This window comes from Octopus bimaculoides, chromosome 27 (genome assembly GCF_001194135.2).
Source record: "Octopus bimaculoides isolate UCB-OBI-ISO-001 chromosome 27, ASM119413v2, whole genome shotgun sequence".
NCBI lineage: Eukaryota > Metazoa > Mollusca > Cephalopoda > Octopoda > Octopodidae > Octopus > Octopus bimaculoides.
This window is the reverse complement of record NC_069007.1, coordinates 22,482,098-22,495,654: the sequence shown is the minus strand read 5'-3', so window position 1 is coordinate 22,495,654 and position 13,557 is coordinate 22,482,098. Positions and strand designations below refer to the sequence as shown.

The following is a 13,557-nucleotide window of genomic DNA, read 5'->3' as shown; positions in this document are numbered from 1 at the left end:
CGTCTTTATTTCTATATTTAAAAAATAAATATTGATTATAATTTTTCGGTGATGCAGTGATTTTTACAAGTTGTTTTATCTACAGCTTTTCAAATTAATTTGTGTGTGTGTATATATATATATATATATATATATATATACTTTAACCTACCGTAAAACAGAGATTACATGGCATATCGCAATCCAATCTATTGAGACAGGGCAGTCATGGATGGAATGCCTTTCAACATATTCAAGGATGAGCGAAACAGAAACTGGATTTTAGTTGTTGTCGATCATACAAGATTAGAGAGAAAGTTGAGACCTTAGGATTAATACATTTCACACACACACACACACACACACACATGCGCGCGCACGCATAGATCCAAACCTAGAGAACGGCAGATCTCGAAATATACATCTGAAAGAAAAGACAACTAGACGGGTTAGATTCTTTTTATAGAAACTTTCACATATTCACATATCATCACTGCCTGTTACCCACTCTCTCTATTAACCTATCTATCAATCAATACTATCTATCTATACATACCACTGTCTCACCTTTTGTCTATATACCCAGCATTCTATCAATAACACTTTCACCCTCACCGTGTCTTGTCTATCTAGACATCCTTCAATTTATATACAGGCACATATATCTTACACATATCATACATACATTCGTGTAGTTATATTCACACACCCTTTGTCTATCATCAATACCACTATTTCAGTTTATCTACCTAATAGTCTATCTATACCACACATGCAAAAATTGCTAGTAATATTAACCAAGTTCCCTCAAACCACACTACCGCTGCTGGGATGGTCGCGGTTGGACTGCATGTATTTAAATTGAAAAGCTACATGAGCTATTCCAAGGACCGATTGCTTGCAAGTTTAGTAAAAATACTTCAACACGAAATTGAACACTTCCAAACTCCCGTATTTTCAACGAATAAATAATTGGGCGAAAGTAAGGAATACGCAACACCCGGCGGTGTTTAGGGTTTTTGTTACGCCGAAAAGGGATGATGTACGTATTCTTTCCCTCTGCCAACAATTGCTTCTAATTTAGGCACAAGACAAGCATTTTTTTTAGGGGAAAACGGTTACTTCGACTCCCAAAGTTGACCTCAGCGGAATTTGAACTCGAGAATCTAATGGAAGAAGAAATGCCGCTAAGAATTTCTGTCTCGCTGCACCGATTCTTTCCTCTGATAAAACCTCTATCCTTATCAATCCATCTTTTAATTCACCATCATCTATCCACCCGCTTCATATCCTTATCGATACTCCTACATTATTTCTATCTCGTTTATATATATATATGTGTGTGTGTGTGTGTAACTTTTTTCGTCTCTCCATCTACCGAGCTTTTCTCTTCTCTATTATTGCAAATTACATTCACTATTTTTTTCTTCGTTTATCCAGTTTTATACACGCACACACATACATATATACTCATACATATACACACACATATTTATATATACATGCATGCGTCGATCTATCGATCAACTTGAAATGTGAAGAAGCACACTAAAGATTCTTCTTAGACACTACACATCGATGCATCCGTAGACACACACACAACTAAAAGGAGATATACTTCAGGGATACTTATTTTACAAACAGTGAAGAAAAAGAACATTAAAAAATAGGAAAGAGGAATTTAAAAAATGGCAAAAAAAAAAAGACATTTTACCTTTCTCATAAAACGAGAGAAAATCTGGCCGGCAAGAAAGCGTGACATCACTGTCATTGGAACAAAGCACCGTAATGGGCTGCGGGGGGAGCTTTTAAGAGAGACTGGATCCAACTCACCACGCGCAGCTAGCGACCACTCACAGAACATAGACGTCAGTCGAACACACAATTATAGCCCCCACCCCCACCCTCCGAAACGCAACAACCACCCCTACCACTACAACAGCACCTTTTGTGCGCGCGCACATACCTTATACTACATACATAAACACGTCTCTCTAGCGAAGACTGCGTAGGAGATCTTTCCAAAGCGGTACACACACTTCGTTCGCGTTTTGCACCACTATCTTGGATGCCTTCAGCGGAGTCCTTTCTGTTGCAAACATCTGAACTAGATCTCCAATTTAAAGAAACTTTTCTACCTCCCACCAGTCTCTCGGAGGCGCTATAAAAAAGGGGTCGTGTGTTTCCCCTTCCATACGCAAAAGAAAGTGAAAGGAAAACAATTGTCAAACCCTTCTTGCGTCAGTTGAGAAGAAACTGACGTTCCATTCATGGTGCGATGTTTACGTTTTGATAAAACTCCACATCAATTTTATTATTTTTATGTAACATCCAGGAACTGCAAGTTGTAGTTTAATGGGTAATGATTGGACGGATGTTTCCCTTTTACTTCGAAGCCCTCCATTATATATAACGAAAGATCCTCGGCACCACTTCAAAGTTTCGGTTTCTTCTTCCCTACTAGCATAGACTACATTCTCCCATAGACTACAGACGTCTGTAAAACTTAAGTGAGCTTCACAATGGACTTCTTATTCATCTACTATGGGACACTGACGACTGTATCCAAACAAATGCCACATGTCTGATTACTCTGAAGTCACGAATAAATACACTAAACTATCCATACCCACTGAAACGCTTTCTCTCTCTCTCTGTCCTCTCCTCTTCTGAGCCGGTTTCCAAAAAAACCATTTTGACTTAGCCAGATCAAACAGGTTAGTCTATATGGTCTGGCTAAGTCAAAATGGTTTTTTGTATTCCTCCTTTTTACTTGGAGAGTTTAGATTTAATTATAAAAATATGTCCTTCTGTTCAAATGTAATTTCAGTAAATTTCTATATCTTTGGGCAACTAAAGATTGCTCTACATTTATATTTGATGTAATGTTTACATTGCATTTAATCACCTTATTTTGAAACTGTATGGATAATACCATACTAAATTCTGCTGCCTAAACTTAAGTACCATATTCATCTGTATATATATATATATATATATATATATATATATAAAGTAACCATCCTGTACGGTGCACACATATCACATGCAACAGCACTACCGCCAATAAACTCCGCTTGAAAGGTAGACTTAACTTCGATCAGATTTGAACTCAGAGCGCATAAAGTCGGATACCGCAAAGTAGTCTGTCCAACGCGCAAAGGCCGCTGCCAATTCGACTTACACATACATACGCAATGACACATATACATAGGTATACAGACACACACATACATACATGCATGCATGGATACGCGAAGCGCGCTTTTATTAAATTGCTGACCGTTACCACAAGCTCTTTCACAATTCCACCCTTCCAAGTTAGCTAACATGGGTGTAAGTGTATGTTACTGTATATTTGTATGGTGTGTGTGAATGTCTATGAGTGTGTGTATGTGGATGACTGAGTATATGTGAGTGTATGTTAATGAATGTGTGTATTTTCAACCTTGTGGAAGATAATCGATAAGAATGTCAGAAAGGTGGTTTGAAGGAAGTGAGAAGGACACAGCACGCATACACACAGACACATATACATGCATGCATGCGTACACACACAAAACCCTCTCTCTCTCTCTTTTCCTCATTCACATACCTACATGGACGAGAACATATACACACAAACTCTTTCTATGTCTCTCACACACACACATCATACTTGGGCGCGAACAAACACACACATACAAACCTGCATGAACGCGTACATACACGCACACATGTATGAGCGCGTACATACACACATATACAAACGTGGACGCGTAGATAGACACACACACACATACATATACACACGAGCGCGTATGCACACACGCATCGAATCTTATGTAAGCGCTCCTTTACGCAAACACGCAGATTATGAAACCTTCAAGTCACTGTCCTCAATGACTTGTTTCGTGTAAAACATATCTATAAGTGTGCGAGTTTGTATATACAGCTTGTCAATATGTGCGTATGTGTATGAGTGTGTGTGTGTGTGAAGTAACAGAGGTAAATCTCGGTAGTACAATCAATATTTACAACCTACTTGAGTTTCAGAACATTTTCTGTGTTTAGACGCTCAAAAGTGTGTATACATGTGTTTGTATATATATATATATTATATGTGTCTCTAAATGTATGTATGCATGTGTTTGTGTGCATATGTCTCATCTCTCTCTCTATATATATATATATATCTCTCGTTTGTAAAAAAAAAAAAATCTTTAAGATGCACACTAAGATATAGAGCAGTATATATTAGTTTTCAGACTGACACCATGTTCAATGATGGGAAAGTCTTCCAAACGCACTTGTAGCCTTAGATATTCTAACATTGATTTCATCATCAAGAGTTTACCCTCAAAGCTTACTGTACTTCTAACTTGCTTCTTAACCACATGGTTCCAGGTTCAGTCCCACTGCGTAGCACCTTGGGAAAGTGTCTTCTACAATAGCCTAGGGCCAACCAAAGCCTTGTGAGTGGGATTTGGTAGACAGAAACTGAAAGAAGCCCATTGTATATATATATATATATAGATATATATATATATATATATGTACATATATATCTATGTGTGTGTGTCTTCATGTCTGTGTTTGTCCCCCAATATCCGCTTGACAACTGGTGTTGGTGTGTTTAGATCCCCGTAACTTAGTGGTTCAGCAAAAGAGACTGATAAAATAAATACTAGGCTTAGAAAATAAGTCCTGGAATTGATTTGTTGAACTAAAATACTTCAAGGTGGTGTTCCAGCATGACTGCTGTCAAAAGGTCTGATACTAGTGAAAGAATAAAAGAATATACATACATACATATATATATATATATACACTTAATTATATATATTCCCTCCTATCTATCAAAGGAGACACAAGCACTTTCACCATATACACATGATGGCCCACTATCAAATTCACTCACAAAGCTTTGGTTGACCTGAGGCTATAATAGTGTGTGTGTGCGTATATATATATATATATATATATATATATATATTTATATATTCATACATATATATATTTTTACATACATACATACATATATATTTATACATACATACATATATATATATATATATAATTATCTCTCTCTATATATATATAAATTATCTTGTACAGTTATACAGCAAACATGAGTTTATAAATTTAGCATTCATATTTATGTAACAGATGCATATTTAATAAGATTGACATACATAGAATATTTACATTAGCCACACATACACACGATGTAAGAGATGCATGTGCTTGTGTGCATGCCTCTGTGTGTGTGTGTGTGTGTGTGTGTGCTAATTTTGGGGTTGTTATTTTAAAGGAGGAGTAAGAATAATGGTTGGTGGTGATTCAATGCTAAGAGGAGAGTTAAATTTGTTATGAAATTTATTTTGACTGCCACTTCAAGATTCACCCACCAGATTATTTAAGATATATATACCAAAAGGATCTGTTATAATACTATTCCACATATATAAAAACAGCCATACCAACAATCAAACATACCTCTATCATCAGTTGCCTCACGGATATCATTATGGTTTCGACACCTGGCCAGTACCATTCAATCCAGCAATGTCAACAGCACTAAAATAAGTATTGTTTGGGAACAAACAAACCAAAGAAACCACAACTTTCAAATTCATTTACTTTATGTACAACCGCGTCAGTAAATAAATTCAATAAGTAAATTACAACTACTCCTGAATATGTAACTAAACAACAACAAATCTATTAAGTCATAACAAAAATTATAATCCCTACCGTCTTCCATAGTGTAATATAAAAATAAAAGTTTAATAACCACATTATTTCAATCAATCAATATATAGGCAGGATTAAATACATGTATGTGTGTGTGTGTGTATATAGATATAGATATATATATATCATCATCATCATATATATATATATATTCAGAGAGATTAGAAAGATATATACATAGACAGATAGATATCAACAGATAGATGGGAATTGGCAGCACATAGTACAAGCAAAGACCCAAACATCAGTGACAAACAGGCATCAAGATAGTGGTGACAGAATTTCGTGTGTATAATATATCTACATTAGGCTTTCCACCCATTCTAGTTTGCTGCTAAATCTCCAACTACGTCCATTGCGTCTCTTCCAATACATCTTACCTGCCATATCACTTGTAATGACATCTTACCTGTTTCTTCCTCAATTCCTCTCTCCTCACTGTCCTCCATATCTCAATGTCACTTTCATTGCAGTGGTTCTATCGCAAAGGATCACAATGAAGATGTCCATATCTCAGAGTTGTAAAATATTCTGTTATTCTTTTGTTTCAGTCATTCGATTGTGACCATGCTGGAGCACTGCCTTGGAGGGTTTTTTTAGTCAAACAATTGGCACCAGGTTTATTTTTTAAGCCTAGTACTTATTCTATTGGCCTCTTTTGCCGAACCGCCAAGTGCCAGCACCGGTTGCCAAGTGATGATGGGAGGACAAACACAGATATAAAGACACACTCACAGATATATATATATATATATATATATATGACAGGCTTCTTTCAGTTTCCATCTATTAAATCCACTCATAGGGCTTTGGTCAGCCCGAGGCTAGAGTACTTACCCAAGTTGTCACACAGTGGGACTGCACCTGGGACCATGTGGTTGGGGAGCAAGCTTCTTGCCACACAGCCACGACTGTGCCTATAGAAATAGATTTACACCACATGTAACCAAGTTCGACTGAGTTGAAAAGCCAACTAGTCATGATTTTCTACAGACAGTATTCTTTGTGATGTATTCATCTGGTTTATTGTACAAGTTTCTTTAGTGGAAGAACAAAATGTCGCTGTTAATTGAAAGCTCACTTCTGATATTTTCACTGTTTTATACGCAGCTCTTGAGAAACAAGAATTTGTATCAAGAGGGCCAGAGTCACCCTTCTACCAGCTAAAAATTTATAAATTTAAGCATTCATTGTTTTTCTTAATAGAAATATCCCTGCCTTACCAGTTCTTGGATGCTACATTTTATTCTTGGTACTGAAAAAAAAAAAAAAAAAAGTTCCATTTCCCTGAACTGTATGGAAACACATCCAACAAATAATAGCAGCCAGATTTTCCTCAAATTAAACCTCTAATGTCTTCTAAAAAAAGCACATTGATCTTGGACAAGGTAGTTTTAGTTATGCAGAAAGCTGAAAGGTCATGGCTGGAAGGCCTTTCATCATAGATCTGCTTCATGTCCCGGTTGGCTCAAGGTTAAACTATGACAACTACTATAAAGTTAAGAGGGATTAAAAAGTTCAGATAAAGGCACAGAGACTTATAAAAGGTATTCTTTCTGTGAGCATTACTGTTACTACTACTACTACCACTACATCATCCAGTACCATCACCACCACTACCATGACTACTATTCCTACTACCACCACCACCTTCACATTTTCCTCTCTTTGCCCTTTGGTAAAGGTTTCTCGGTCAAATGGAGCTTTCCCTTTACTTCCCTAAATCTAATTTATCTTAACCTATCTCAATGATATTTATATGATTGTTAGGTATTGACATAAAACTCTACCATAAATACTGAAGTCTCTAACAACTGAAGCATGACATCTTGTTTCTGAGTTCAATCCAAGCAATGGCGTAATCAATTTCATTATGCTCCCACTGTTTACACACATGTACGGATTCTAAGCAGTTTTCAAGTGAAGTCTGAAGATGGAAACAATTTCTATAATAATCCTTCTTACTATAGGTACAAGGTCTGAAATTTAGGGAGAGGGGGTGAGTTGATTACATTGATCCCCAGTACATGACTGATACTTACTTTATTGACCTCCAAAAGGATGAAAGGCAAAGTCAACCTCAGCAACATACTACCACTGGCACTCCATCAGTTATGGCGACGAAGGTTCCAGTTGATCCGATCAACGGAACAGCCTGCTTGTGAAATAAACGTGCAAGTGGCTGAGCATTCCGCAGACACGTGTACCCTTAACATAGTTCTCAGGGGAGATTCAGTATCACGAGGCTGGCCCTTTGAATTACAGGTACAACTCATTTTTGCTAGCTGAATGGACTGGAGCAACATGAAATTAAGTGTCTTGCTCAAGGACACAACATGTCGCTGGGAATTGAACTCACAACTTTGTAACTGTTAGTCGAATACCCTAACCACTAAGCCATGCACCTTCACACTCAGAACATAAAGACATACAAAATGATTGCTGAGGACTGGCAAGCCAGGAGGTTGCACCAGGTTCCAATCTGATTTGGCAAGGTTTCTACAGCTGGATGCCCTTCCTAACGCCAACCACTCCGAGAGTGTAATGGGTGCTTTTTATGTGCTACTGGCACGGGAGCCAGTCAGGCAACATTGGCAGTGACTACACCTGAATGTTGCTTTTTATGTGCCACCAGTACAGGACCAGTCAGGAGGCACTGACATAATATATATATATATATATATATGTATATATACATTTATATTATAGAAATATGTTAGTGTTATTTAATTTCTGAATGGTTTTGCTGCCATTTGTTTATGTAGTTTGATTTCTTTATCCATCAGTTTCTACCAAGATAGAGATGCAAGTAAAATTAATAATAGAGAAATGAAAATAAAACTTTGGAAACAGCCTAAAGGGAGATTAATCTAGAATCCTTGTTCGGTACCAGATTAATCCCAAAATCTGATCAGTTTTAGGAGTCCAAAGCCTCGAGAAAATAATAATAATATTAATAAAGCATTTGCTGCCTTCCACACATACAGGCTTGTCCTTTTAAATGCTGATGCCACTTAAAAAGCACCCGTGCCAACGCTGCATTAACACACCCATGCTGGTGGCATGTAAAAAGCATGCAGCACATTCTGTTAAGTGGTTGGCATTAGGAAGGACATCCAGCTATAGAAACCATGCCAGAACAGACAGCTGGAGTCTGGACAGCTCCCTGCTAGCCAGCTCCAACCCATTCCAGCATGGAGAGCAGACATATAATGATGATGATATAGGAAGAAAGAAACATAATGAAGGAGGTATTTAATGGCATGGGTGGATGGGTGGGATATGTCTAATTGGGTGGTGGAGGCTGTGGAAGAGGTCAAGAACAGAGATGTGATATTAGTGAAGAGGTAGAGTAGTGTGTGTGTGTGTGTGGAGGTGTGAGTGTATTGGTGTATGGATGTGTTGAGTTAGAGTGTGATAAGAGAGTCTATGTGACTGTGAGTTACACTGTATCAGTGTATGCAGATGTGTGTGTGTGTGTGTGTAAAAAATGAAAGGGAGAGGCAATGTGATAGAGTATGTGTGAGTGTATGTATTAATATGTGTGTGTGTGTATGTGTGAGTGACAATGAAAAGATAAGACAGGTTGTTACCAGGTGCTCAAGTGATAATAAATGTGATTCAAGTTAAATGTACTAAAATGTGGAACGTTGAAATTAAACACACACACACACACACACCTAAGAGGGGGAGCTGAAAAGTTCCTGGCTTCAAGGATGTTGCAAAAGGCCTGGTTGGAGGCCCAAACATCCAAGTTCTTTTACAGGGGTTAGTAAAATCAAAGGACCACTGTAATAAATGTGTGAATCTGAGAAGGGAATTTGTTGAATAAAATCATAGTTAAATGATTCTGTTGTATTTTCTTTTGCCCAAAGCCAGGGACCTTTCAGCACTCCCTCACACACTAGCTTAAAAGCTGCACTCTGTGTGGACTTTTAAGCTAGCCCTTGCAGAGGGCTAATAGGGAACTTCAGCTGAAAACTGTAGGGGGCAATAATAATAATAAAGCATTTATTGGTATCCTACAATTTCAGACTTAGATCACAGATTTTTGGATTACTGTAAAGCAGCAACATGAACAACATTCTTGGTTTTACCATTTTTTTGTGAGTACAAAGAGATTGTTGCCATTTCCAACTCTAGAACAACCAACATAAAGCTGACCTTGAAGAAAGCACTGTTGCATCAACTGAAGTCCAACAATTTTGTGTGGATTATCCTTAATGCTTTGTTAATTAACATTTGCAAAACTTCTCTTCCTGAAAACTGAAGTCCCTTGAATCAAAAGGGCATGCCTGCAAGGCTAAGGCCATTGTGCATGCAAAACCATTGGTCACTCTATTTACTGGACATAAACTTAATTACTTTTAACACATTATTGCTCTGTGCTTCTTTTTTGGATATTAAATGAACTGAATTGAAAATATCTCTTGAACTCACAAAGTTTTAAAATGAAATTCATGGTTTCAGTCAGTTTTCTGACAGACAAAATGTTGTGTTAATTATTGTAGGTAACGAAGGTAGCTGTCAGAAAATATTTGGTATCAAATTCAAAACATTTTCACCAGTTTTCTGACAGACTGAATATCACGTTTATTATTTGAGTAAGGGAGGTAATTCTCGTAAACTTTTTATGGTCGCTTTTATCTGCTAGAAATAACAACCCAAATGCTTTTAAATAAGATCCCAATGCTGGATGTTCAAGAACCAAATGAAGGTCAGATTTTCAATCCTAGGATCATCCTGATTCCAAAAAGGTAAATGTCTAGACTGAAGTACAGGGGTCCCAGACAAACAGAATTTCATTTTCTATTTATCATCATTTAACGTCCATTGTCCATGCTGGCATGGGTTGGATGGTTTGACTAGGCTTGACTCCAGTCCGATTTGGCATAGGTTTCTATGGCTGGATGCCCTTCCTAACGCCAAACACTCCTAGAGTGTAGTGGGTGCTTTTACGTGCCACCGGCACAAAGGGCAGTCAGGAGGTACTGGCAACGGCCACGCTCAAAATGGTGTATTTTACGTGCCACCTGCACAGGAGCCAGTCCAGCGGCACTGGCAATGATCTCACTCGAATGTCTTTACACGTGCCAGGAAGGCGACGCTGGGCACAGGTGCCATCACGATAACCTATATGAGTGATAAATATGACTTTACAAGAGATTATATTCAATGTTGCTTCATGCGACGTTACTTTAGGCAAACATTCTGTCTGCTCTTCTAATAGGAATGAATTTGTTTTTATAGGGTTATGAATGAGATTTGGCGTTCGCACCCGATGAAGATAAAGAATGTGGTAACACCTGCATTTTACAATCCGTTCATGTCATTCGCAGCACATTACCTTTTCACACGTAGCGAGAGGAGAATTTTCCCGAGGAATATTTCTATAATAGGTCTTCCATCATCTTAATGCCAACCATGTCAAATATGATTTTATCAGAATGAATATGTTTTATCTTGTTTCAGTCATTTGACTGTGGCCATGCTGGAACACCACCTTCAGGTGTGTCTTAGTCGAACTTATCAAACCCTAGAGCTTAGTTTCTGTTCTCTTCTTAGGACTGCTACTTACTCTACTGCTAAGTTACAGGGATGTGTACACTCTACACTGGTTGTCAAGCAACGGCGGGGAACAAACACAAAAAGCACATACATATATGATGGGTTTCTTTCAGTTTCTGTCTACGAAACCCACTTGCAAGGCTTTTGCCAAACTGTTACTCAGAGTTTCACATAACCGTTCATCAGGCAGTTGTGGTAATACTGTATCTATATTATCACGACTGATGAATGGTCACATGAAACTGAGTAAGATTTTCCCAGCTTTAATAAAATAGTACTTTACTCTACCTTTTTCCATCTATGTGCTTGCTTGTGTGTATATATTATTCTTTAACAAGAATAGCGTTGACAGTAACTTTGAAGTTTTGGCCAGCTAAATCATCATCAGACTGTGGTACACTTGAGTGCATCATGGCTTTAAAGAGTCTGTCAAAATTTCTTAATGAAAAAATTCTCCAAGATGTTTGCTTACCAACCACATGGTTCCAGGTTCAGTCCCACTGCATAGCACCTTGGGCAAGTGTTTTCTCCTATAGCCTTGAGCCAATCAAAGCCTTGAGAGTGGGTTTCGTTGACGGAAACTGAAAGGAGCCTGTTGTATATATATAATTAATCCAAAAAAACAAAGAAAACAACAACGTGAGGACTGTGGTACATGCAAAGTATTAAAAGACACTCAGGGAAAGAAAGAAAGGGTGTTTTGTTTTGAGCAAAGCTCTTCTTCAGAAACAGGAGAGAGAGGAAAGTCCAAGAGAAAAGGAAGATGGAAAGACAAAAATTGCCAACAATCTCCATGTAGTTACATTCTGAAATGACCGCACGTGTGTGTGTGTGTGTGTGTCTTTGTACCTCCCCCCACCACTATTGCTTGACAACTGATGTTGGTGTATTTACATCCCCGTAACTTAGCAGTTGGGCAAAAAAGAGACTGATAGAAAAATCCCAGGGTTGATTTGTTCGACTAAAAACCCATTAAGGTGGTGCTCCAGTCAAATGATTGTAGTAACAAGAATCAAAGAGCACCTTGCCACCACAACCGAAGACAACAGATGTTAAATGATGATGATGAGAACTCACCCCAGAAAATGTCAACTTACCAACAGACGCTATGTAAGATTAGATTTGCAGCACAGCAACAGATGGCAACACGCAACTGCATGCACAGTAAGAATTACTAGCGACCGTCATGAAGGCAGTGGGTTGAGTGACATCACTGTGCAGGTTGTGAAATTGATCATGTGTGTATACTGTAGTCTGCGATTTTGTCATGCACAAGAACAGAGCCAATGTGAAAATTTGGGAAGTCTGCTACAGAGGCATCGAGCATGCTTTAGCAAGTTTACGGTGATGAATCAATGGGTTGTCTGCGATGTTTTGAGTGGTATAGGCATCAAGAACTCATCCCCCAGGGCCAGACCATCAGTCGTGAGTTCTACTGTGACATTTTAAAGTGTTTATGAGGGGGGACATTCAGCAAAGGTGACCAGTTCTGTGGAGCACAAAAGTTGGATTGTGATGACGATGCACCCTGTCACCAAGCTCTCCTCACCCAGCAGTTTCTTTTGCCAAAAACAACATGCTGTCACTTGCGCGCCCACCCGATTCACCTGCAGCCTTCCATCTCTTCTCCAAGATGAAAAAGCAGCTCAAAGGTCACCGTTTTAATACTGTTGCTGCACACAGCAACAATTTCAAAGGCGATGATGTGAAAACTCAGGTAAATAAGTTATTTTCTATTAACCATAACCAGTCTGGGAACTTTTTTGATACCACCTGGTATTCAAAATGGAGACTATCACACTTCTAAGCAAATCTACTTCTTTGGATGCAAAAAAAACAACAACAAAAAAAATCCAACTTTTGAAGTACCACTTACATAACCTCTATGACTGACTTTCCATAAGACTCACAAGTACAGAGTCAGAAGCAGTTTTATCCTGAAGCTGGATTACAAAATAAAAATCAAGAAAATCCATTGCATATTTTGTTTTCTGAAATCTATTTTTCAAAATATTAAAAGAAAAAAAATTAATGCAATTGTCATTCAAGATTTTCGTTTATTTTTGTTAAATAAAAAAAAATTTCCTTTTTATTCAAAAGGTTATTTGTCAATATATATTTTATAAAGGTGTAATTGTCATGTGATTCAAGAGATTTTTCTGCTGAATTTAGAAAAACAGAAATATTATATAATTAGGATTCTCCATGAAGATTTTTCTATGTAGTCCAGTTAATTATTGTATTTTCATAGGATTGTAATTTTGTAAGCATTAG

At 37.8% G+C, this 13,557-nt stretch overlaps 1 protein-coding gene across 1 annotated transcript in view; it reads right to left on the bottom strand.

The window, feature by feature from the left end:
- LOC106875646 (citrate synthase, mitochondrial) overlaps positions 1–1,849 on the bottom strand; it is a 51,364-nt gene extending 49,515 nt beyond the window's left edge. Inside the window, exon 1 of the mRNA XM_014923884.2 lies at positions 1,694–1,849. Within this exon, the coding sequence (XP_014779370.2) occupies positions 1,694–1,843 (150 nt within the window). The 5' untranslated portion in view covers positions 1,844–1,849. The remainder of the gene's footprint in view (positions 1–1,693) is intronic.
- Positions 1,850–13,557: the final 11,708 nt, after the last annotated feature.